Source organism: Solea solea, chromosome 1 (assembly GCF_958295425.1).
Source record: "Solea solea chromosome 1, fSolSol10.1, whole genome shotgun sequence".
Taxonomy (NCBI): domain Eukaryota; kingdom Metazoa; phylum Chordata; class Actinopteri; order Pleuronectiformes; family Soleidae; genus Solea; species Solea solea.
The window spans coordinates 22,597,540-22,624,583 of NC_081134.1; the positions used below are offsets into that span (position 1 = coordinate 22,597,540).

At 41.9% G+C, this 27,044-nt stretch overlaps 1 protein-coding gene across 3 annotated transcripts in view; it reads right to left on the reverse strand.

Moving 5' to 3' along the window:
• efr3a (EFR3 homolog A (S. cerevisiae)) overlaps positions 1 to 16,029 on the reverse strand; it is a 61,878-nt gene extending 45,849 nt beyond the window's left edge. For all 3 annotated transcript variants that reach the window (XM_058627192.1, XM_058627183.1, XM_058627201.1), the window contains exons 1-2: positions 15,888 to 16,029; positions 15,529 to 15,654 (exon numbers count right to left, since the gene is read on the reverse strand). In XM_058627192.1, the coding sequence (XP_058483175.1) occupies positions 15,529 to 15,538 (10 nt within the window). In that variant the 5' untranslated portion in view covers positions 15,539 to 15,654; positions 15,888 to 16,029. The remainder of the gene's footprint in view (positions 1 to 15,528; positions 15,655 to 15,887) is intronic.
• Positions 16,030 to 27,044: the final 11,015 nt, after the last annotated feature.

Below are 27,044 nucleotides of genomic sequence, written 5' to 3' on the forward strand. Positions count from 1 at the left end.
ACCTCATCCTTCCTGCTGCCACAAACATCACGGACAGGAACACTCGGCCAATGGGACGACGTCCCCGAGAGAGAGTAGACGACACGGGGGTCTCGGGTTACCGTCCTCTGTGTCAGTGACAGGAGAATGTGACAAACCCGGCCTCAGAGTTTCTGTGACCTCACGTGTTTCTAAGTTAACATTGTTCCAGTAACTTAAACCTGGTTACACATCAAATCTCATGATAACAAGAAGAGTGAAAGGACAAAGTAGAGTGTCCTCATGATATTTACTGGGGTCATGACTTTAAGTTTCCTGTTAGAAAGGTTTGTCTGGCAAATATGCAAATATGCAAATATATGACCTGAACTATCACTTTGATGTTTCCATCCTGCAGAAACATCAGTCTTTATTTTCGTCCTCATGCATTTATCCTGTGACATCACACACACACACGTTAATCTGCACCTGAACTGTCTGTGAGGAGAGTAATCTATGAGATTAAAGCCAGCTCTTCCTGATTAATCCCCCGGCCTTTGACAGGCAGATGAAAGCTGTGAGAAGTCGGTGACCTCACGACATCTTTTCTGGCCCTTATTCAAAACAACATTTCCAGGGTCTTTACTTTGTGTGTGTGTGTGTGTGCATGTGAATGAATAGAAGAGATAGGGAGGTCATAAAAATAAAGTCATCATCATCCAAGTAGAAGAAGAACATGTTCATGTCTTTATCTCACTGTTAGACCTCACCAAACTCCATAGAGAAAATCAGTGATTTTAGCTGGCGGGGACACAGGAGCTGCTGGTTTACTGCTGCCTCGTGTGGTAGAGTTCTCAACAGGTCGGGCTGGCCCGAAAAACCCGACCAGACACGTGGGTTTGAAAAAATTTGCAAATGAGGCTGGTCGGGTCTGGCCTTGGGCTTCCTATTTTCCGCTCAATAAAACACGTTTCTTGCAGGTTGTAAATTATATGTTGATTGATGTGAATCATCGGTGTTCACGTGTGGTGAAGAGTAAATCTGGATGCCTGCTTGATGGAGAGGGGCAGACCTGATGCCCCTGCATGCGCACCGCTTTTGCGCACCAGTCCACAAAGCTGCAACATTCCTGTGGCCGAAATTAAACCAGTTGCGGATGCTGCCCGCTGACCAAAGGGCAAATGTACAAATGTACAGCAAATGGACGTATGTGAAGTCCCGCCTGTTAGCTGCGCAGCAGCCGGTACCGGAGCACCCAGATGACACGCGCCAGGAGACAGGTGCTGCGTCAACAGCAGCAGCAGCAGCAGCACCCATTCTCGCTGCAAATAAAACACTGCGCTTCGTATAATGGGAAAATGTATTTCGGGCCGGGTCGGGTTCGGGTGTAAAGACCCGCGGGCTGGGTCGGGTCGGGTTGTAATTTTCAGGCCCGTTGAGAACTCTATCGTGTGGTCACTTGGTGTCACTAAAGTAAATTCTAATTTAGGATTTTCAATTGCGAAGTGACAAAATAAGACATTTGAACTTAATCATGGAGGTAGCATTGGATCAACAACTCCTGTGTGCTGTGATATTAAAATCACTGATTTTTTTCTATGGGGTTTGGTGTGGGAGAGAGGTCAGACTAAATAAATCAGTTTATACAAAGACAACACATTTGAGTCACTTTCTAAAACACTCGGCTGATAAAAATCTACATCAGTGATATCTCAGATTTACCTCAGTGACACAAAGTGACCACACAAGGCAGCAGAGGACCAGCAGCTCCTGTGTCCTCGCCAGCTATAATCACTGATTTTCTCTGTGATGTTTGGTGTGGACTTCAGATCAGATTCATCGGTGATGAAAATAATACATTCAGAGTGGACCTTTAAGCTAACGTCGTTTCCATATTTATATGAAAATGTAAAACAAACTGAATATTTATATTATATTTTTGAACAGGACGTGGAACTAACATCTCCTTTTTTTATTTATGCAAAAAACCACTCGTCGAGTGTTTTTTTTTTTAAAACCTTCTTTATTGTTTGCTGCTGCGGCGTCTCGCGCTTAATGTTTCTTTAAATGCTTTATGCAAAGCACATTAAATTGCCTCTATTTATCAAATATTATTCAACATATAAATAGAACTGGCTTGTCTTTTGTAATTGGCTTTTTCCACCCACGGCTCTGGCTGCACAGCTGCTCAGGCATTCTGGGAAATATCTCTCTCTCTTGCTCGCTCTTTAAATTCCTTTTTGTCATCGTATAGAAATTGAATTTATGAATGTGTTTTTATCAAGCACTGTGATTTAAAAAAAGAGTAAATCTGTAACTGTGAGTTTTAATTAAGATTATAGACATTTTAAAAGTTTAAAGCAACATTTTCGCAGTTAATTTTCGTGAGGATAATCGTAACAAGAAATTTAAATACATGATCGTCCTAGCTACCTGAATGTAGGGGCTGTAACTAACCATTATTTAGTTGTTTGGTTCAGAAAATGCTGATCAAACCTGGAAATGATGACGTTTGTCAAATGTCTTGTTTTTGTCCACAAACAGAAGTGATTTATTTGTTTAAATGGAACAAAGAAACTAGAACATATTCACATTTAAGAAGCTGAAAAATCAAAGAAACTGGAACATATTCACATTTAAGAAGCTGAAAAATCAAAGAAGAGTGTTTTTAATTATTTAAAATCAAAATAGTTGATGATTAATGAAGTGGATGACATTTATGAGCTGTGGAATGACGGGGTTTCAGTTCCATAGCTACAGACGATTCTTCACTTTACTTTAATGTTTCTGGGGTTTTTTATGGTGAAGGATAAAAACAGCCACATGTTGGACTCACATGAACATGTGCCATTATTCATGTGGATGGATTTGAGGGCATCTCTAGCTCATTCACCTTCCCTGTGGCACTGCCTTATAAACATTTAAGCAGCCACCACAAAAACACTATGCTCCTCCTGATAAATGTGTCGCCTTCCAATTGAATTATGATCCATGTGCAGATAGAGGATTTGTTGCGGAGGCGGCGGCAGGAGCAGCGGCGTTTCTCTGATTTTAATATTCATGTGGTGCTTTTAGACAAAGGCAGGAAATGGAAACTGAAAGAGATGAAATCCCACAGTTTCACATTTGGAGGAGGAGAGAAGCTCAGGTGAAACAGTAATGACTCACACCTTTCAAATTACAGCGTTCATTCAGGACAATAGAGGGTGAGAGAGAGCGCCGCCCCACCACTCCCTACATGAGAAACACCTTCACACAGTCTTTTAATAAATAAGACTATAATTAAATTATGAATCACTGATTTTCTCTATGGACTTTGGTGTGGAAGAGTGAGTGGTTTACAAACGTTTCCTGTTGGAAAAGTCTGTCTAACAGTGAGATAAAGTGATGTAGACATTGTGCACTTAAACTGGTGTAGATTTTATTAGCTTTTCCTTGTGTTGGCAGCCATGTTTTCAAGAACAAAATTGTCAAAATTAGGATATTTTGTATCAGTAAGGACATTTAGTATCTGTGAGGACATTTAGTCAAAGTGAGGACATTTTGTTTAAGTGAGGATATCCGTGAGGACATTTTGCTTCAATGAGGACATTTTGTATCGGTGAGGACATTTTGCATCAGTAAGGACATTTTGTATCAGTAAGGACATTTTGTATATGTGAGGACATTTAGTCAAAGTGAGGATATTTAGCCAAAATGAGGACATTTAGTCAAAGTGAGGATATTTAGTCAAAGTGAGGACATCTAGGCAAAGTGTGGACATCTATTCAAAGTGAGGACATTTAGTTTAAGTGAGGACATTTTGTTTCAGTGAGGACATTTTGCATCAGTGAGGACATTTTGTCCCCCTGCCAAAGAATGGTCGGTTGAAGCTGGTTATTTTGGTTCTATTCCTGAAGGAAGCACGCAAAAAATACAGTTTTCAACCAAACTGATCCACACTGGACCAGTCTGATCCACACTGAAACAAACTGATCCAAACTGAACCAGTCTGATCCACACTGAAACAAACTGATCCAGTCTGATCCAAACTGAACCAGTCTGATCCATACTGAAACAAACTGAACCAAACTGAACCAGTCTGATCTAAACTGAAACAAACTGATTCAGTCTGATCCAAACTGAACAGTCTGATCCACACTGAAACAAACTGATCCAGTCTGATCCAAACTGAACCAGTCTGATCCACACTGAAACAAACTGATCTACTCTGATCCACACTGAAACAAACTGATCCAGTCTGATCCACACTGAAACAAACTGATCCAGGCTGATCCAAACTGAACGAGTCTGATCCACACTTAAACAAACTGATCCAAACTGATTCAGACTGAACCAAACTGATCCAGACTGAACCAAACTGATCCAGACTGATCGAGACTGAACCAAACTCATCCAGACTGATCCAGAATTATCCAAACTGATCGAGACTGAACCAAACTCATCCAGACTGATCCAGAATTATCCAGACTGATCCAAACTAATCGAGACTGGACCAAACAGATCCAGACTGGACCAAACGGATCCAGACTGATCTAAAATTATCCTGACTGATCTAGAATTATCCAGACTGATCCAAACTGACCGGATCCACCGGGTGGAAACACGACTAAACAGAGCTATGTGTAAAAACAGTTCAAAACACATTTCCGCCTCAACAACTGCAGGAACCAAACGTTTCAGTTAGGGACGGGACTTAAAAAAAAATAAAAAAAAGAGTTGAAATGTCGGGGGCAGGGCTTATGGGATATTCATGTGTATTTGTGAATTGCATTTTGTCTTTCAAGTTATTGCATTGCCTATTCAAATAAACATCAGAAAGTGTGCTACACAAATGAAGACAGCATCTCATCCAGTCAAGATCCTGCACTGGTGGACACTTAACAAGCGCAGGTTCAAAAACATGAGACATATTCCTGATCCTATCCACCTTCACTCCCAAAGAGAACCTCAACATCTTCATCTCTGCTACCTCCAGCTCTGCGTCCTGTCTTTTCCTCAGTGCCACTGTCTCTAGACCATACAACAGCGCTGGTCTCACTGCTGTCTTGTATATCTTTCCTTTCATTCTGACTGATACTCTTTTATCACACATTACCCCTGACACTTTTAACCAGCTTGAACACGTTTCTTCACCTCTTTTCCACAATCTCCACTGCTCTGGACTGTTGACCCTAAATACTTAAAATCCTCCACCTTCTTTATCTCCACTCCCTGTAGCCTCATGGTTTCCTCTTGGGTTCCTCTCATTCACACACATATATTCTGTCTTGCTGGGACTAACCTTCATTCCTCTCCTTTCTAGAGCATATCTCCACCTCTCGAGCTTTTCCTCCACCTGGTCTCTGCTCTCACCACAGATCACAATGTCATCTGCAAACATCATAGTCCATGGAGATTCCTGTCTAACCTCATCTGTCAGTCTGTCCATCACCACCGCAAACAAGAAGGGACTCAGAGCCGAACCCTGATGTAGTCCCACCTCCACCTTGAACCTCTCTGTCACACCTACAGCACACCTCACCGCTGTCTCACAGTTGGCATACATGTCCTGCACCAGTCTAACATACTTCTCTGCCACTCCAGACTTCCTCATACAGTACCATAGTTCCTCTCTCGGCACCCTGTCATAGGCTTTTTCCAGATCTACAAAGGCACAATGCAGCTCCCTCTGACCTTCTTTGTATTTCTCTACCAGCATTCTTAAAGCAAATACTGCATCTGTAGTACTCTTTCTAGGCATGAAACCATACTGTTGCTCACAAATGCTGACTTCTGCTCTCAGTCTAGTTTCCACTACTCTTTCCCATAACTTCATTGTATGGCTCATCAACTTTATTCCTCTATAATTACTGCAATTCTGAACATCTCCTTTATTCTTAAAAATGGGCACCATCACACTTCTTCTCCATTCCTCAGGAATCCCCTCACTCTCTAAGATCCTGTTGAATAGTCCAACCAGAAACTCTACTGCCTCCTCTCGTAGACACTTCCATACCTCCACAGGTTGGTCTGTTTTGCCAACCTGTATAAATCATTCTCTCCCTCCTTACTTTCCAACCTAGCATACAAGTCATCATATGCCCTTTGTTTGGCCTTTGCCACCTCTACCTTTACCTTGTGCTGCATCTCCCTGTACTCCTGTCTGCTCTCTTCAGTCTCCTCAGTGTCCCACTTTTTCTTTGCTAACCTCTTTCTCTTTATATACTCCTGCACTTCCCCATTCCACCACCAAGTCTCCTTAACTACTTTCCTTCCAGACAACACACCAAGTACTCTCCTACCTGTCTCCCTGATTACATTAGCTGTAGTTGTCCAGTCATCTGGGAGCTCTCCCTGACCACCCAGATTCTTTCTCAACCCCTCCCTGAAAAACATAGAACAGTCCTCTCTTTTCAGCTTCCACCACTTTGTCCTTTGTTCTGTCTTTGTCCTCTTCCTTGTCACCCGACAAACCACCATCCTATGCTGACTTGCTACACTCTCACCCACCACTACTTTGCAGTCACTGATCTCCTTCAGATTACATCGTCTATACAAGATGTAGTCTACCTGTGTGCTCCTACCACCACTCTTATAAATTACCCTATGCTCATGCCTCTTCTGGAAAAAAGTATTCACTACAGCCATTTCTATCATTTTGCAAAGTCTACCACCATCTGTCCCTCTGTGTTCCTGTCTTGGATACCAAACCTGCCCATCACTTCTTCATCACCTCTATTTCCTGCACCAACATGTCCATTGAAGTCTGCACCAATTACCACTCTCTTCCCTCTGGGGATATTCTGCATCACTTCATCCAACCCACTCCAGAATGTTTCCTTCTCCTCTAATTCACATCCCACCTGTGGGGCATAGCCACTAATAACATTTAACATCACACCTTTAATTTCAAGCTTTAGACTCATCAGTCTATCTGACACTCTTTTCACTTCCAGGACATTCCTAACAAACTCCTCCTTTAGGATAACCCATACTCCATTTCTCTTCCTATCAATACGATAGTAGTACAGCTTAAAACCTACACCTAAGCTTCTTGCCTTGCTACGTTTCCACCTGGTCTCCTGGACACACAGTATATCCACCTTCCTTCTCTGCAACATGTCAATCAACTCTTTAGCTTTTCCCGTCATCGTACCAATACTCAAAGTCCCTACTCTCAGTTCCAGACTCTTGCCTTTCCTGTTTTCTCCCTGTATCTGAACCCGCCTTCCTCCTCCAACTTCGACCCACAGTAGCGCAATTTCCACTGTTACCCTGTAGGTTATCGGCACCAATGGCGGTCATTGTTAACCCGGGTCTCGACCGATCCGGTATGGAAGTCATAGGTTTGATTCACAGGTTTTACGCTGGTTGCCCTTCCTGACGCAACCCTCTGCATTTATCAGGGCTTGGGACCGGCTCAAAAAGACACTGGCTTGTGACCTCCTAAGGCTGCATTATCACTATATATAATTGAAAATTATATATATATAATATATATATAAAGATTGTATGTTATTATCACTGCTTTGATGGTAAATATTAGACATTACAGCCATGTTTCTGAGCCTAAAATGAAGTAGTACAGTACAGAATATTTTCCACCCTCCATAATGCTACTGCTGTAAAAAACAAAAACAGTCGACAATAATTCGACACGTGGGCCTCCACAATCGAGTCCAGCAGGGGGCCTCACTCAGGAGCAGCGAGGTCCTGCTCAAAAATGTGAACCTCAAGAGTCCACACAGGGACACACAGGGGTTTTATCTGTGTCACAGCAGTGCAGCACCAATCTATCCATCAATCAACCCCAGAGAGAGAGAGGAGAGGTGGACGAGCACAAAGGAAGTGAAGACAGGAGGCTGGAATTAAGAGAAGACTCACACAGAGTCATGAGGCGGAGGTCAGGGTGGAGAGAGGGATGAAGATGTGAGGGAGAAGGTGTGTCCACTCTGTTTGTGTGACATATGAGCCCAATGGAAGGTCTTCCTCTCCCTCCCTCCTCCCCTCCGCCATGTTAGATGAGCGTATATGATCATAAATCTGGAGACTTAGACTGAAAGACAAAAACCCTGGTCAATAAAAACAACACTTCCTTATTTACTGGCACCAACATTTGCTTGAATTAGTTTCAGGAGACTCATGAAAGCATCAACAGGACATTTGTCTCACTCTGCTGCAGGCTCGCACCCTCAGTCAGCTCGCAAGCCACAGTCACTCCTGAGTCTGAGCTTTTTATCGACAGGAGGAGACAAAGGGAGACAATTTACATGCAGGTTCTGTCTTCATTAAGTCCTCTCAGGGATCATCAGGAGTTTAACGTTTAATGAAGATACAGTCTAGACTTTGTCTTCATTAAACTCCAAAAGAAATCACAGAAACTAGAAAATATTCACATTTCAGAAGTTGATCAAATCACAGACACTTCTCTATTCAAAACACTCAAACATAAATGGTAAAAGCAGCAGCTTCTTCAGCACTCGGTCATTAATGACTTTGCTGGATCTCTGCTTTCTGGATCAATAAGTGATCGATACATGATTGAGTTTAATCAGCTGAGGTGAAAGGTTATTAGCAGTGGAACACGTTTGTGTTCCAGTAAGAGACTCAGTGGTCGTTAATGACTTCATTAGGATCAAATCAAATCTGTTCAGTTTTCACTGTTTTAAGTGAGTTTTGTCACTTAAGAGCAAAAATATTGAGGAACATGGTTCACTTAGGAATTTTCTTCATCTTATTTTGAAATCTTTTAGTTTTCTGTGTGTATTCACGGTCACATAAACTGCACATCTGACATTTTGTTTTTAAAAAATAAAGATTTCCGAGGATCCTAACAAGTATATAAGTGCATATGTGTGTGTGTGTGTGTCTTACAGAGTGTGTAGGAAAGACTTAATTGTGCATGAAAGACAGCAGATGACCTCTGGTGCTTCAGCTCTGCCACCAATCAAACATCTGCCAGTCTGAGGCTGAAGGACAAACACCCAAACAACCACACACAGCAGCAGCAGACACTGTCCTTCATGTTCACAATCACCTGAGAACATCATAATCATCATGTGTGCACAGACGTGTTGACCGGGACATGACGGAGGAGGAGGAGGAATTAATTGATAAAAGGTGGAAATTGTAGTAGAAAAATACACACATTTCAAGAAAAGCTTCATTAATATTATTAAGACAAAACTTCCCTGTTGTGTAAAATGTGAGCACACGAGGTAGCAGAGGACCAGCAGCTCTTGTGTCCCCTGTGAGCTAAAATCACTGATTTTCTCTATGCAGTTTGGTGTGGGATGGAGTTGAAACACAGCATCATCACCACATCAGTCACACATTAGGACCTGTCCCTCACTTCTTCTTATGACAACATGAATTTGTGTCAGGTGGACCTCAGCCTGTGTTTGTGTATGTCTGTGATACAGACTGTGTGTTCACATTTAAGAAGCTGAAATATCAGACAAACTGGTTTTAATTATTAAAAAAAACACAAAAACTGATTAATCGTACATGAAAATTGTTAGTAACTGAATAATATTTGCAGCAAAATCAAAAATCTGACCTTTCTCTTTGCTTTCTATGGGAGAAAATGCGGAAAATGTTAAATTTTAAATTGTTTGTGAAAATGTCCTGAATTAATTAATCAGGGCTGAAACTATTGTGGTTATTTGTAACCGAGTCATCTTTGAGTCATTTTCTCAATGAATCGATGAGTTTGTTTGGTTCAGAAAATGTTTCAGTTTTAATATTTTCTTGGTCATATGGAGCAAAAAGTGAAAAGCTCAATGTAATGTTTTACTGAAAATATTGACATTTAAGATGAGAAAACTTGTTTTTAATTCTTTACAATGTGAATGTGCTTTATCAATAAAGTGTGTTTTAATTGGATTTTTATTCCCTGTAGTTTGATGCTGTTGAACAGAAGCTCATGATGATTCATTTACATGCCCATACTTCATGATTCATGTGTTTGTGTTCATTCTAAAGCACAGGGTGTTTTCACTTCAAAGGCCTGGACTGAAGGAAAAACCTGTTCTTTCCTGCTCTGTAGCTGACACACACACACGCGCACACGCACGCACACACACACACACACACACACACACACACGAAACAGCAGCATCAGTAACAGAACCAGAGATAAAAGCTGTATAAAGACGATGTGAGTCGTGGTAACACAGAGAAGCCGCGTCTCCTTTCAAGTTATTTTTAAGCCAAATCCTCAGCTACAGAAAAAACCTTCGGCCAAACAAATCACCTTAAATAAGAGAGGGAGGAGCCTGCGGCGCGCACACACAGCAACATCGTACATGCATGAACACACACGCACTATGGGGGGCATTTAATGCCAGCACACTATACTAAAAACGCGTGTACAGCGGTTTGATGTCAGTGATGACATTAAACCTCTAACGTGCGCGTGTAAATTCATTCACTTTCAATGGACAGGCAGGCGTCACATAGGCGCCACGCAGACGCTGCACACATGGTGTTGCGCATACGTGACGGGTGAACTACGCCTCAAATACGTGACTGTTAAGTACAATTGAGCATACAGACATACACTGTGTAGGGTTTGTGGAAATCAAACAGCGAGGGGTCATTCGTGCCGTGCCACGTGCGAACACAGCGGACGCCTGTGGGCACGCATCCTCAATGTACAAATAATGATTTACTTTATGATGACGGCTTTTGAGTTATCAGCTGCTTCGCTTCACAATTCAAGCAGTCCATGTATTACCAAGAGAGAGCGATGTGACAGTTTGGGCTAATTCAGTCACACATGCACACGTTAAGGCGTCTGAAATGTTGGTCTTAGTACAATAGTGACACACCTATAGCGTGTGCAAGCCTATAACGGGATGCTGAGGTATATCAGGGACTGTTCATAATTCATTTACATATGATTTCCATAATCAAAGTACAAAGTGAAAATAAATAGATGTGTAATGTGAATACAGGTGATGAGGAAGCAAAATGTGAATTGTAACAAGTGTGAAAATGTGTTTATTGACAAACAGAAATTGAATCCGCTCTTGAAATTACAGATAAAAGCATTTTTATTTTGTTTTTCATTTATAACTAAATGGAAATTAATTATTTCTTTAAACTTAGAACTGTTTATTTAACATATGTATATCAAATCATTTCACTTCACTCTTGCCGCCCCTGTCAGGGCTCACGCTCCACGACGTGTCAGGCTTTTGCGATCATGTGGACAGTTCAGTTGCGAGGCGCACAATGAAGTTTCTTCGTGTCATCAACGCATTTTTTTTATTTATAAAAAACTGAGGCATTTATTGCAGCCAGGTCGAGGATATTACAAAACACTTTTCAGCACCTGTGTGGTGAACAGCGGCATTTGCGTCTTGATACACACGGGGGAAGCTCTCTTCTGACAACCAGGCACATATTTTTAATGTTTTAATGACAAAGAATGCAACATTAGTAGCTATTGATCACGTCATTTATTAAGCTAATAGGATAATATAAAATACAAATTAAAGTTTGTTTTTTTTAAGAGATTGCAAGCACTCTTAGGGGCGGGCCTGGCCCCCTATGGCCTGCCCATAGCGACTGGTGTGCTAACAGCTATGTTCTGCAGCCTATCGACACAGATAAGCTGTAACACAGTCTCATGTTCATACGGGATTGTTTAGAAGAAAGCATCATTTAAAGATGAATCCCAAGCCCCATCAGAGCTGTCAGGATATTTTTATTTTTAAGTAGCTGAAATTATTCCGTAAATAAATAAATAATTTAAACAATTTTAAATAATTAATTAATTAATATATAATTAAATTAAATACTAAATAATTATTTGTAGATTAGACGAGTGTGCACCCTTCATTATTTGGTGTACTCCAATACGCGTGTCTGTACGCACGCCTACCGCACGCATATTTTTCAGTCTTTATGCAGGCAAAGGCAACACGGTTAAGGCGTTTTAGTATAGTGTGCTGGCATAAAATCCCCCCATAATGCACGCACACACACACACACACACACACACACACACACGCGCGCACACACACACACAGCATCAATGTACACACGCGCACACAGCATCACTGTACACTAGAGCTGCAGCTAACGATTATTTTCATAATCGATTAATCGGTGTTTGTCAAACCTGGAAAGGACGATGTTCTCAAATGTCTTGGTTTGTCCACAAACCAAAATGATTGACTTTTAATGATTTCTCTGTTATCCAGAGCAAAGTAATGAAGAAAATATTCATATCTAAGAAGTTTAAACAATTGAAAATCTTGTTTTAATCATGAAAAAAGCTTCAAACCGATTCATCGATTATCAAAATAGTTGATTAAATAAATTAAATTAAATTAATAGTCGATTAATTTAGTAATCGATTAATCGATTCAGCTCTACTGTAACACGCGCACACAGCATCACTGTACACACACACAGCATCACTGTACACACACACACACACACACACACAGCATCACTGTGTACACACACACACAGCATCACTGTGTGTACACACACACACACACACACACACACACACAAACAGCATCACTGTACACACACACACAGCATCACCGTACACACACACACACAGCATCACTGTATACACACACACACACACAATGAGATACATAAATTGAGAGACAAAATAGTGACCACTATAAAAACGATTTCTCTTTTCAATATAAATTAAAAAAATGATTTCTTTGGAGCAGAATGTGATATATTATCTCCTCGATTGTACACAAACAGCAGTTTCGGCACATTTGCATTTGCCGAGTCATGGTTTGATCCTGTAGTTCATTATGGTGTGAAAATGATAGTGTTTTAAGGCAGGTTTTTAAAAAGCACCTGCTCATTTTTATAGAAAAAAGGGCAGAAACAACAAAAACCTCAACATTATTTTCTGGATGATGAATGCAGGTGATTATGATTTAAAATGGACGTTCACAACAGTTTGTGGGTCTTCATCAGTTTCCGGCAAAAAGCAGTGAAAATATTAAAGTGTCCACACGACAACAGGGAAAGTGGACTTTATTTCCCAGCAGGCTTCGCTCCATCCATCACTACATCTCTACATGTCTGACCATGTGACTGTGTGTGCGTTAAGAGTGACGATGGCGGGTTTGTCCTCCATAATGACTTAATTGAGGTGGTAAACACTTTGAGGATAATGAGAGCCTCTAGACCACAACAGACCCAGGAGTAAGAGCTCACGCACGCACGCACTCACGCACTCACGCACTCACGCTATGGACTTTGGTGTGGGAGAGTGAGTGGTTTAAAAACTTCAGTTTTCTTCTAAGGCCTGCAACCATTGATCAAATAATGAATTATAATCGATTACTTAATTAACTGCAACTATTTTGATGATACATTTATTAGTTTATTTATTTTTCAGCTTCTTAAATGTGAATATTTTCTTTCTTCATGTAACAAAGAAATCATTATAAATAATTTAAATACTTTTTGGTTTGCTTTGGCAAAACACTGATTTACATTTTCTGGACCAAACAACAAACTGATCGTCGATTTTATGATGATAATGATGATGAAAATAATGAGTTAGTTAGTTGTGGCACTAACGTAGGTGTGTCCACTTCACACACACACACAAATCACACTGGTCCATCAGGGAATGATGTTGACGGCGTCACATTACTGCTAATGTAATCAGCATTTTACAACTGGGAGTAATTACAGAGCAGACATGAATCCTGCAGGGAGGCAGCGTCCTTGAAGCTGCAGCCGTCGCCTGCAGCCAAACATCCACACATACACAGACTGAAACACCACCTCCTTCCTCCTTCCTCCTTCCTCCTCCATCCTCCACCTCCTCGTCTCAGCAGCTCCCTCTGAGTATGTTCTGATGTGACTCTTTCTGCAGTAAACAGCAGCTGCTCTGTCAGGTGACCTGCTGCTGATGCTGCTGCAGAGAAGGTGAGGACGCCAAAAGTCCAGCTCTCCCAAGATAAAAACAGTGACACACACATGCACACACACAGAGTCTATTTTTGTCACTCCACTGAGGTGATTATTTTTAGTTTCAGGTGAGACTTTTAAAGCCCAACTTTGCAACAAGTCAGGTCAGGGTTTTCACCTTTTTCTCAATGGAGCTCCCCCTGGTGTTTCAGGCTGCAACGATTATTCAATGACTGAATGAATCATCCACTGTTTAAATCATCATTAATTTGTTTTTCTTAAATGTGAATATTTTCTACTTTCTGTCATTCTTCAGCTTTGCTCCATAAAAACAAAGAAATCATTAAAACTGAATAATTTTGAGCTTTTGGACAAAAACAAGACATTCAGAAGAGCAATATTTTCTTCCTGACGTCTTCAGAGACAGCAGTGGATTATGGGAAGAGTAGTTCTACATGACCTGAGAGTTTCCATGTCTGCACATGGAAGAGCAGTAGCATCCCAGAGGAAACAGGGACAACTGCCACATATCCTGGGTTCAATATAATTATTTATTTCACTAAGTGCTCCTGACTGAAGTGGGCTTTGAAGAAGCCTGACATCCTCTGGTAAACCGACCTATTTATGAGAATTCCTCTGAGATGTAACACAAATCCACTCAGATTCCAGGACATTCCAGGAGTTTCGCGCGCACACACACACACACACACACACACACACACACACAACCTGTAAATAATACTAAGACATATGTTGACGAGTTCAGTTTGTTCGTTTTTTTAGCAATAGCCCTTTACTTCACTTGGCTGTCTCCATATGTGGGATGAAAGGCAGTGATGGAGGCAGCCGTGGATCAACAACTCCTGTGTGCTGTGATGTTAAAATTAATTATAATCGATTACTTAATTAACTGCAACTATTTTTATGATACATTTATTTGGGTGTTTATTTTTCAGCTTCTTAAATGTGAATATTTTCTTTTTTCATATAACAAAGAAATCAGTATAAATAATTTAAAAAACACACTGATTTACATTTTCTGGACCAAACAACAAACTTATCATCGAGAAAATGATCGTGGAATTTATGATGATGAAAATAATGAGTTTGTTAGTTGTGAAAATCTATTTTCTCGATGGGGTTTGGTGTGGGAGAGTGAGTGATTTACATAGATTATTTCACCCCCCCCCCCCCCAAAAAAAAACAAGAAAAACCACTCACTCTCCCACACCAAACATCACTTTTAAAGACCCACCTCTTCTCTGTGGCTTCACTTCAATAAGAACAGTCAACCTCGGGCATTTGACCTTTTTACTACCTAATTATGTCACTATTTTACTGTTTTACTTTGATGTTTGTATGTTGCTGTGTCTTTAACTCTGTCAAACCATGGTTGTTTTTAAATGTGCTCTAGAAAATAAAGTTGACTTGACACAACTCTATATAGTTTCAGGTAAAGTAAACACAGGTGAGACAGGTGTCAGGTGAGTGACGTGTGTTTGTGCCACACTCCTACACTGACAATGAACGCATCACTGCACTTCTTTTTCTCTTTTTTTTTTTTTACACAAAAATCTTTAACCTCAATTCTGGTGACGTTCATATAATTAGCATTAGCCAAAAATTAGACATGAAACACACACACACACACACACACACACACACGGAGTGACGTACCGGCTGGCATCCTGGTGCTGCCCGGGTGAACCGCAGTGTGTGTAGGTCACTTCAGTCCAGTCAGTTAGCCTCCATGTAGCTTCTCCTTCCTCCTGTCTTCACCTTCACCTGACATCAGTCTCGAGTCTGTGACGACAGAACACACGTTTAACCTCAAACACACACACACACGTTAAAAGGCTAACGCCGTCCGCTGCCACACACTGACGAACAGCCCCGGTACACACACGTAAACACGGCGGGCGCTGTTAGCCGCCGCGGCTAACAACGGCTCACAGGAGGAGGCGACACTGCGACGGAGACGGCGTCGACATGAGTGACACATTCCTGGTCAGATAAGTGAAAACACAGCGACATACCTGTGGAGGAAGAACAGCGGCAGATGGAGCAACAGAGAACACACACACACTTTGAACACGTTACTACACTTGTGACTGCTTTACGGTCGGTCGGTCTCACACACTCTCTCACACACACACACAACACGGAAGTGTCAGTCCGCGAGCGTGCGCGCGTGTGCGCGCGTGTGCTTCAGACAGCTAACAGCTAATTATGTGCTAACGGTGCTAATGTTGTCAAACACACATACATATGTGTTTTATAAGTGTATAAAAATAAGCTTTTGTTTTTGTGTGTGTATTTAAATTGTCCTGTACTTGTCTTGTCCTGTATTTTTCATAATATACTGCATATACACATATTTTACAGATAGATAAGCTAACTTGTAGCTAATGTAAAATACACGTATTTATGTTACAGCTGTTATGTTCATGTTTGAGAAAACCTGCCTGGCATAAATAAAGTCACGTGGATATAACTACATGTGGACAGGACTCTAAATGTCTTCTTCTTCATGTACACATAGGCTTGACATTGGCTATCGCCTTTAACTCTAAATAGTATATTTTCTAAAACTACTACAGGAGCCACTGCAGAGGGGCTGAAGAAAATAAAACAGGAAGTTGAAAAAAACCCAGGAACCCAACCCAGGAAGTGAGGAAATATTGTCATGAAGTTACAGAGGAAACAAATACATACATACTTATATGTATATAAATATGTATGTGTGATTCACTTTAAACCAGAACATGTTCTAATAAGACACATTTGTTTAAAACCAAACAGATGTTAATTAACCAGAACGTGTGTGTGTGTGTGTGTGTGTGTGTGTGTAAGCGCTGGCTGGTTGTGCTTTTTAAGCTCTTAAGGACTTTTGCTGGGTCGTCCAACAGAATTACAGATGATTAAAGGCTTAGGCCCTGACAGACGGCCATGTCAACACATGGGTGGAGTCAAATGACTGACAGCTGGGGCCCGTTTCAGAAATCAGGTTCAACAAACTCTGAGTTAACTTAACTCTAAGTTGACCAACTCTGAGCTTTCAAATTCTGAGTTTCGGTTTTCAGAACAGCTGATCAGCATTAGTTCAATCATCTCTGAGTATGTTCACTCTGAGTTAGGCATGTGCGTTGGGAATGAAAAAAGCAATCATCAATGGAGCTCTGATACTACGATTCACCATGGCAACGGGTAAACAAAGTGCACAGCCTCCATTTTAATCCAGTTGAGCAGAAAGATTAACACGTCAGTGTGAAATGCTGTCAAACATTAAGATTTCGTCTGCAGCTAGATTCAAAAAGTCACTTCTAAACTACAGTGAAGTTAAATATTTCTGCATCAGAAATATTCACATCATCATGATGTGATCTATGATAGGAAGATTTCACAACCTGACACATGATGTCTACAGTACCAGAGGGTGTCTACAGTGATGATGAGCCGACAGTAACACAGAGTCTTAATGTGCCCACAGTCACAATGTTGGTACCGGGGGGGTCTCAGCCCCCTTAATGAGGCATGAGCGCCCCTGGAAAAAATGATTTGTGAGATTTTGGGGGCGTCTCTAAAATATTGGCAAAATATTGTTTTCTGATTGATTTGATTCAGATGTGATGTGTGTGTGGAGGTTGGTTATGTGTCGATATGTGCTGACTTAAGACAAGTAGATGTACAGGCTTGTAATAATGGATGTGTTGAGTTGAGTGTGTACTTTTTTTGTAGTGGAAATGCAACTTAAACCGAGTAGAGCCAGTAGAAGGCTCTGAGGCACGCGCAAGCGTCCGTCCCGCAACAGTTTCTTTTGGACAAGTGCACGCGATATAGCAAAAAGAGTAAGTTCCACTTGGGCTCGGCCGACAGTGCCCCCTTTAAGAGTCCTTTAATGACTCTGAACAGAGAATTGGTCGGAGTGAACACAACTGATTCAATACTCACAAGTGTGGTTGTTAATCGTTTATTTTTTCGTTTTTCGTAGTCTAATTCCACACAGATCAACATTTTATCTGTACTTATTCTAGGCAAGGGCCTTGCTTTACGAGGGCAGCCATCTTGCGTCACCATTTTGTACAAACAAGCAAAAATTTAGTTTTATTACTGTATCCATCAAACATGGCAGGTGTGAGCAGTGACGACTTTGACGTTGTTTAAATGAGAAATTATAGTGATATCATGAGAAATATATATATATATATATATATATACGTATATATATGTATATATATATACGTATATAGGCTATTTCAGGGGTCACCAACGCAGTGTCCGCGGGCTCCAGGTCGCCCCCAAGGACCACATGAGTCGCCCTCCGGCCTGTTCTAAAAATAGCTCAAATAGCGGCAATGAGCTGCATCTAAGTTTTTTTTTGTTTTTTTTGCTATTGTTTAAATCACACTTGCATGTAAACTGGAAATGACTATATATATATATATATATATATATATATATATATATATATAAAGACTCTAAAAAGATGTTTAATATAAATGAACTCTGACCTGGTATAGTTCAAAGGTAGTAACGTAGCGTATGCGGAGATCACACAAACAAGGTGTAAACAAGCTAGCGAGCGTGGCGAAAAAGAGGAGATGACTGACCCCCAAAAAGATGGCAGAAGAAAGGAAGAAAACTACGGAAAAAAAAAAATAAACGTTTCTGGTGCGCACAAGATACTTTCTCGTACACACCAGAAAGTATCTCGTGAGCACCAGAAAGTATCTCGTGCTCACGAGAAAGTATCTCGTGCTCACGAGAAAGTATCTCGTGCTCATAAGAAAGTATTTTGTGCGCACCAGAAAGTATTGTATGCGCGCGTGATGTCCCCAAACGCAGTTTTAAGATCATTTGAGGCGTGAAATTAGTCATTTAGAATTCAAAAATGTGGTTTGTGTATTAAGATATGACGTATTTATAGTTTGGCAGCGACGGTATCGGAGGTGATCAGCCCCGCCTCAGCGGACGCTCACTGCATACAGTGTGCGTGGGGGTGGGTGCTGTGCCGTGCCATGCCAATCTCAGATGACATTCAAAGTCAAAATAAATAAAACATTAATAATATACAAACTTTCAAACTGTCAGGTCGAAATGTTTAAATTAAAAACAAAATAACGGATCACACCAATCATCTAATGACAGCGATGTCAGCGGATCATTTCATAAGACCAGGCCGAGGTAACACTGCTCCGCCCCACGCACTGGACGCAATGAGCGTCCGCTGAGGCGGAGCTGATGACCTCCGATACCGTCACTGCCAAACTATAAATACGTCATATCTTAAAACACAAACTACATTTTTGAATTCTAAATGACTAATTTCACGCCTCAAATGATCTTAAAACTGCGTTCGGGAACATCACACCCGCATACAATACTTTCTGGTTCGCACGAGATACTTTCTCGTGAGCACAAGATACTTTCTGGTGAGTACGAGAAAGTATCTTGTGCGCACCAGAAACGTTTTTGGTTTTTTTTCAATGTCCCTTTAGGGGCTCTGTAGAAAACATATCATTTTCACAAGTTTTTTTTTTACCACTGTGAAAGGAGCCTGCATGTGTCTCATTTGCAGGGCGACTGTGGCGATGGCAAAGCGGCACATTGTGGAGAGACATTTCACAACCTGTCACACCAACTACCCACAGGGCAGGTGAGTAAGTAAAAGGCAGGTGGTTCAGCATCCAGTTAGACGAGTCGGTGGACACCAGCAGTCCGGCTCAGCTGATGGTCTTTATCAGGATGGTGTTCGGTGATTTCTCCACAAAAGAAGAACTTCTAACACTACTGCCCTTAAAGACAACTGCGAGGGGAATTGACATCTATAACGTGGTGAAGGAGGTTTTGGTGGAGAAAAAAGTTGCCGCTGGAGAAGCTTCTATCAGTGACTACAGATGTCCTAGGACTGTTATAGAAGTGATCATTTGAAGATGTTGAATTTGAAAAACACTTGCACTTAGAGAAAATATAGAAATAAAGCACAGCATATTGATATTTATCTGTTTCCTATCTTGTTAAATCATTGTTGATATTTATTATGAGAAATCTAGCTGAATATCATTAATTATTAATAATAACATATAGTTAAAGGTAAATTGAGCAAATTGGCTGTTTAGAGTTGCATGGGGCTGATACACTTAATCAACAGTGTGTGGACTTGTTTGAAGATGATTTGAATGTAAACAAAGGTTTGTTTGTGTTTAAAGGTTACATAGTGCAGCTTTAACTGTCGCAGTAGAAGCTCAGACTCTCCTCACACGCCGCTTCTTATTTCACAGACACGTCCGTGTGTTTGAGTGGACACAAAAATCGATTCCCCTGTTTTTTTCAGTCCTCTGTCTTTTCTTATCCACGTTGTATCGGCGCCGAGTCGTCGTTTGATTTCCTGTTCCTGAGCTAGTTGACATTTACTTCACAAACCCTTGACATTTGGAAAAAGGAGCTCCCTGTGTGAGCGCTGTGTGAGTGCACTTGTCTCACACACACACACACACACACACACACACACACACATTAAGCAGCCTTTGTGTGGAGCAGCTGGACGTTCAGATCGTCTGTTGCTGCTGCTGCTGCTGCTGCCGCTCATCACAAAACAGACTCTGACTGAGTTCAGATTGAAATCGACGTGTTTTCCTCCGCAGAACTCAACTTTGTACGGAAAAGACAAAGAGCCACCGTCTGAAATCTGCCAATAAATCAATACGTCTGATTGATTCAGACATACAGAGCAGTGGTCTCAAACCGGCAGCCCTCCACTTATTATCAAGTCACAAAGACTTGTTTTGAATCACAAATACATTTAAAATACTTTATTAATCCCATCCTAGAATTAGGAGTAGTGGGCAGCCACACTGAGTAGCACCCAGGGAGCAATGGGGGTTGGGTACCTTGCCCACCAGCCCTTTTGGGGACTTGAACCGGCAACAAGCCAAGTTCCCTTTCCACTTGGCCACGGTCTGTCCATTTATTTACAGTTCCATATCAAAACAGACACTCTTATTTTGAAATTCTTTGAAATATCGTAACAAAAATGATTGTTGCGATTTAATTTTAGGCAAATTTTACCCAAAACTTCCTCTCACTTCATCACCCCCTCCTGACCAGACGAGGCACTGCGCGCCCCCCCCCCCCCCCAAGGTCATTTGAGTTCACCCTTAGTGGTTACGTGGCACGGATCTGTGCCGCAGGTGCACCCTGGGTAAATTGCTGTGGGAATAATACACAACTCCTGATCTGGACATCCTGGAGGTATATCACATATACGTAAAAGAAAACCATGGGAGTTTGTGATAATTGTGCAGAAGTTACAAAATAAACAGTTTTTAGGTAAAAATTTTATTTTGCCTTGGTTGTGCTGGAATATAAGGGACATAAGAAACAATATTGCACATCTTTAAAGCCTCTGTAAATAAGGTTTTACATATTAAAATAGTGGGGAAAAGCAGCCTAAATGCTCTGTGTTCTGTGTTCTAGAGACTGTGTGTCTTGTTTTAACAGAATGAGAATTTGTTTTATTTACACACACACGATGCTCGACGGTAACGCAAGCGTACACTTGGAGTGCCTGTGGCTCCTGAATTCATCTTTTTCTCTCTGTCTCACCTCCGGTCACATTAGACCCTCGTGAGGCCTCAGGCTCTCGTGTCACAGTGTGGATGTAGCCTCATGAGGAGAGGAGGAGGTTTCTGTGTGTGCTGCTGTACATGTCTGTGATGATGTGGTGTCACAGCTCCACCATATGTCTGTTCCTCTGGCAGAGAGAGGGATGCTATCAGAGGACAACATGTGTCTTCATTTCACTCTGATCTTTCTTCACTTTGTGAGGACTGGTGTGTCTGTGGACACATGTTAAGCACTGTCTGTGCTGTGAGCCGCCCTGCTGCTGAGAAGCAGCCTGAAACATCGACAAACATGGCTGCAATAAAAGACTCAGAAAATATCTACGTCACATGTTCACGTCTCACTGTTCGACTGTGATACTTCACTTTCCTGTTGGAAAAGGCTGTCTCACAGTGCGATAACGTGAGCATGGGGCAGCCCGTGGCCAAGTGGAAAGGGAACTTGACTTGTAAGCGGAGGGTCTCCGGTTCAAATCCCCACCTGTCCAAAAAGGGCTGGGGTACCCTTGAGCAAGGTACCCAAGCCCCAATGCTCCCCGGGCGCTACTCAGTGTGGCAGCCCACTGCTCCTTATTCTAGGATGGGTCAAATGCAGAGGAATACTTTCCCTAAGGGGATTAATAAAATAACATGTGATGTAGATTTTATTAGTAAAGCTAAAAAACCTTGGCCGTTTCTCAATACTCAAGTAAGCAAGTATGTACTTGCGTACTTGGGAAGTATATACTTGAGAAGTACGCTGGGAGTATATACTTGCCAAGTACGGGAGTACACAAGTATGTGGTTGTTTCTCAATACTCAAGTATGCAAGTATGTATGTATTGTTCTGCTGTTTGAATGGTGGCTGGCGCCAAGTGCTGCAGCCTCATTACCGCCACCTACAGTGTTGATAAATGAACATATGAAATACTTTTAATAAATGCATATATATGTTGTTATTATTTTTACATTTCAAATATTTAACTTCATTTATTAATGTATTTCTATTAAAATATACAATACAAATAATACAATGTGGAAAATAGATATATTACAGCATTGTAGAGTAGTATATATGTATATATGTATGTATGACATATATGTACGTGTACAAATATATACTACTCTACATACTATACTATACATATCTAATATTTACATATTATATTTAAATATAAATCTCGACTTTAATATAAATCTAAAATTCAAAGTTAAAATAAATAAAACATTAACAATATACAAACCTTCAAACTGTCAGGTCAAAACGTTTCCATTAAAAACAAAATAACACGTCAACAACAAATCTATGGATCACACCGAGCATCTAATGACAGCGACGTCTGAGCCAGCGGATCATTTCATCAGGACAGGCCGAGGTAACGCTGCTCTGTGCCGGGCACAGTGAGCGCCGAGCGCCCGCAGAGGCGGAGCTGATCACCTCCGACAAACGTCGCTGCCAAACTATAAATACGTCATATCTTCATACACAAACCACATGTTTGAATTCTAAATGACTAATTTCTCGCCTCAAATGATGTTAAAACTTTGTTCCGGGACACAGAAAAATATTTATTTCAGATTTATATTTCTATTATCTGCTGCTATGCTCCGCCGAAATGTATTCTGGGATACATGGCCATCGCAAGTACGCTTAAGTCACCTCCGATGCATACTTGGTAAAAATGGGCGGAGCGAGAACATTTCCGGGTTTGAGAACCGTCCTCGCTGTTCGCTTACTTGAGAATTGGAACAGCACTTGGACTGAGGCTGATGACGTTTTCACAAGTACGGGAGTACGCAAGTACGCTCAAGTACGCACAAGTATGGATATTGAGAAACGGCCCTTGTTTTTCTTCCCTCATGTCTCTGCTGGCAGCCATTTTGTTTTCACCAAGAGTGAGTCTCTGTGTCTGAGGCTGGTACTCAGCAGCAGGGGGCGCTCACGGCACAGTCAGCTGTGTCTCACACACCTTTATGACACCTGGGTCACATGACGTCCCGATGCTCTTCTTCATCACCACATGTCAGATTCCTTCACTCAGAGGTCTTGGTCCTCCTCCTCCTCTTCCTCTTGTTGTTGCACCTGATGAACAGCTGATTGTCTGGCGTTCCCGTCTGTGGGCGTCTGTTCTCTGGCAGCCTCGACGCTGCTGTTTTCATCCGTCTCCATTCAACCGCTCTCCTTCGCTGGCTGGTGCTCACACACACACACACCATCTGCTCCCATCAGGAGAGTGTGATTGATGCACCGCTTGTATAAAAGCTCCAGCGATGACTCATCGACTCCCCGCCGCGTTATCTGCTGCAGTGACAGAGGGTGTGAGCGTCTGTTGTTTAAGAAAATACGTTTCTCCTTCTCCTCCATTTCTCTCTCTCTCTGTCTGCAGCCTCACAAGTTTCTGATCACTAATCAATCACTTTTGTTCCCGATCAGAACCTGGAATTAACATATGTCCACATCGATCCGGACCCATGCAGCCACTGTGTGAACACACACTCGTCATGAGGTGATCACCTGACAAACGTTAAAACCAGGTCACACCTTATTGATCGCTTATCGACAGTAGCGCACCGTGGGGTTTCAGTCAAAAACACGCACAAACACATACAAAACACAGTATTATGCACTATATTCACGAGACAGTTGATCTGCAACAACCATAGTGCACACGCACACCACTGCGCATCTATAGGCTACTGCATCATTACCACCACATCTTCCGTTATGTCACTCAGCAACCGCAATTTCACAAGCCACTATATGACACAAAAACAAGCTTCCACATAAGCATAGGCGTCAGCTACGCGGGGAACACGTCCACTGCACTATTTATGATCAACAGTTTTGTCCTCACCACTTCTAAAAAATGTTATAAAATGTTTATCATTAACACTCCAACTATCGTAAATGATGTACCTCTTCGGTGTAGGTCTTCCTCTTGAAATAATTTCCTTCTTTTCTCCAAACACTCAGAGATCAGAAACATGATGGATCGCTGGTGTTAATGCAGTGACCATAGCTTACTTCAAAACCCGCCAAAGGTTCAAACGTCGTCGACAACAGCGGGGGCTAACGCCAGACACATCGCTGGGCCTGGGGGTTCTCAGCTCAGCTTCACAAAAAATAACCATATTCTTTCTGGAAATATAATCATACCATACTGAAAAAGTAATTGAATTCATACACGTTCAGACACACATTAATTTGATTATTATTATTATTATTATTATTAATAATAATAATAATAATAATAATAATAATAATAATAATAAAATAAAATAAAATAAAATAAAAATACTGTTTTGATATTGTCAGGGCCAGCAGAGAAGGCCCTGCTGGCCCTGACAGCCCACCACTGCTTATCGATGAAGAGGCGATTGATCCCGAGAGGTTTGTACAGGTGTTAAATCACCAGCCTCTGCACTGAACGTCTCTGTTACAGAGCACACGTTACAGACCACTGCAATAATTCTGCAAAATTCTGCAAAAATTGCGGTCTGTGGCCGCTGCTGACGGGGACCCGCCGTGGGCCGCTCGATCCGGGACTGCGGGCGGGGATCCGCCGCAGGCGACCGGATCCGAGGACGCTGTTGGCGGGGAGCCGCCGCAACCAACCGGGTCCGGAGACACTACTTGCGGGGAGCTGCCGCGGCTGTCCGAGTCCGGGGATGCTGCCAGCGGGGATCCGCCGCGGCTCCCGATGTCTGAGGGCTCTGCTGGTGGGTCTTTGGCGGCTGCTTGTCTGGAGCCTCTCCGGTCACAGGAGGCTGACATCCTGGAGGTAAGAGACCGGAGGAAGCCCACCTCTTGTTTGAAATGACACAGACTAAGACAGGTGAGGAGCACGGTGTTGGGGTCCTCAGTGAAACTACGGTGATTGATGAAGAAATGTTTAGTGATGATGATTTAAAAATCTCACCGAAAAGAAAAAGCACCAGATCAGGAAACAGTAACAGATAAATGAGCAGGAGAGACTTAAAGCTCAGTCAGGATCACAGGAGTCACAGAATCTTTACACTGCAAGTCAGATGAAATGGTTTTTAGAGCAGACTAAAGGGCAAAAGACTGTGGTGGAGGAGCATTTCCCTTATCTTAACCTGTTCCTGAGGTCAGCCAGGTTTCTCACAATTTTTTACCCGTCTCTCTGGTTTCTGAAAAAATTATTCCAGGTGTGTTATTGAAAGTCAAAGCAACTTTTGAAAATACTCAGCATGTGTTTTTAAATGTCTATGCCCCAACCAATGCATTGGAGAGGATGGCATTTTTAAACATTTTAGAAGGTACTGTTAAAAACTGCAATGATAATGATTTTATGTTTTTAGGAGGTGATTTTAACTGCACAGAAACTCCTCTTTTAGACAGGAATCATTCAGAACCCCACCCTGCTTCATCCAGCAGGATCGCACAGCTCATACAAACACACCAGCTGTGTGATGTGTGGAGGGCTAACAGTAATCACAGACAATACACCTGGACTCATTCAAGAGAGAACTTTTTATCTTTAGCTCAGCTGGACCGCCTTTATTGTTTTACACATAATTTAAATATTTTTAAAAGATGTGACATTCAGCCTGTGGGTTTTAGCGACCACTCTTTAGTCTCCTGCTCCGTTTTTATTAAAAACATTCGTTTAAAGAGCATTTTAACACTGCTCTTTTAAACAACCAGGCTTTTAGAACTGCTTTTAAGTACTTCTGGGAGAGCCATAGAGAGAGCAGGCCTGCCTTTCCCGGCACTTAGCAATGGTGGGATTTTGGCAAAGTCCAGATCCAGCAACTCTGCCAACAGTTCACTGGCAATGTCACAAGAGACTTAACCCGATCTTTAAAAAAGAGTCTGAGGCGGGAGAACTGCAGTTCTTAGCAGAGTCCTCTCGAGGGCATTTAGACTCCCTCAAACACAAAAGGGCAGCCATAGCCAACCTGCTGGGGGTGTCAGCACAGGGGGATCTGGTCAGGTCCAGGTTTCTAAATGTGGCTCAGATGGATGCCCCATCTCGATTCTTCTTTGGGATGGAGCAGAAAAATGGACAGGAGGAAAATTATTCACTGTTTACGTACGGATAGTGGCTCTGAGATCTCAGACGAGTCTGAGATCATTAAGTTTGCTGTCGGTTTCTACAGAAACCTCTTTAAGAGTGAATGGTCAGATAATCCAGATGTGCACAGCAGCTTCCTTGCAGGTCTCCCTCAGATAAACTCTAAAGCAATTTCGGAGCTGGGGGCAGTTTTAACGCTGCAGGAGTTGTATGAAGCAATGATGTCTTTGCAGAGTGGCAAAGCACCAGGGATTGACGGACTTCCTGTTGACTTCTACAAGTCTTTCTGGCCCATCATCGGTGGTGACCTGCTTGAGGTGGTGTCAGACAGCCTTCAGAGAGGACGGCTCCCTCTGAGCTGCAGGATCATCACCCTGATACCTAAGAAGGGAGACCTGCAGTTGATGAAGAACTGGAGGCCAGTGTCACTGCTGTGCAGAGATTATAAAATCCTTTCCAAAACTCTGGCCCTAAGATTAAGAGAGGTGATGGTATCCATCGTCCACCCTGACTAGACCTATTGTGTTCCCAGCAGACTCATAAGTGACAATGT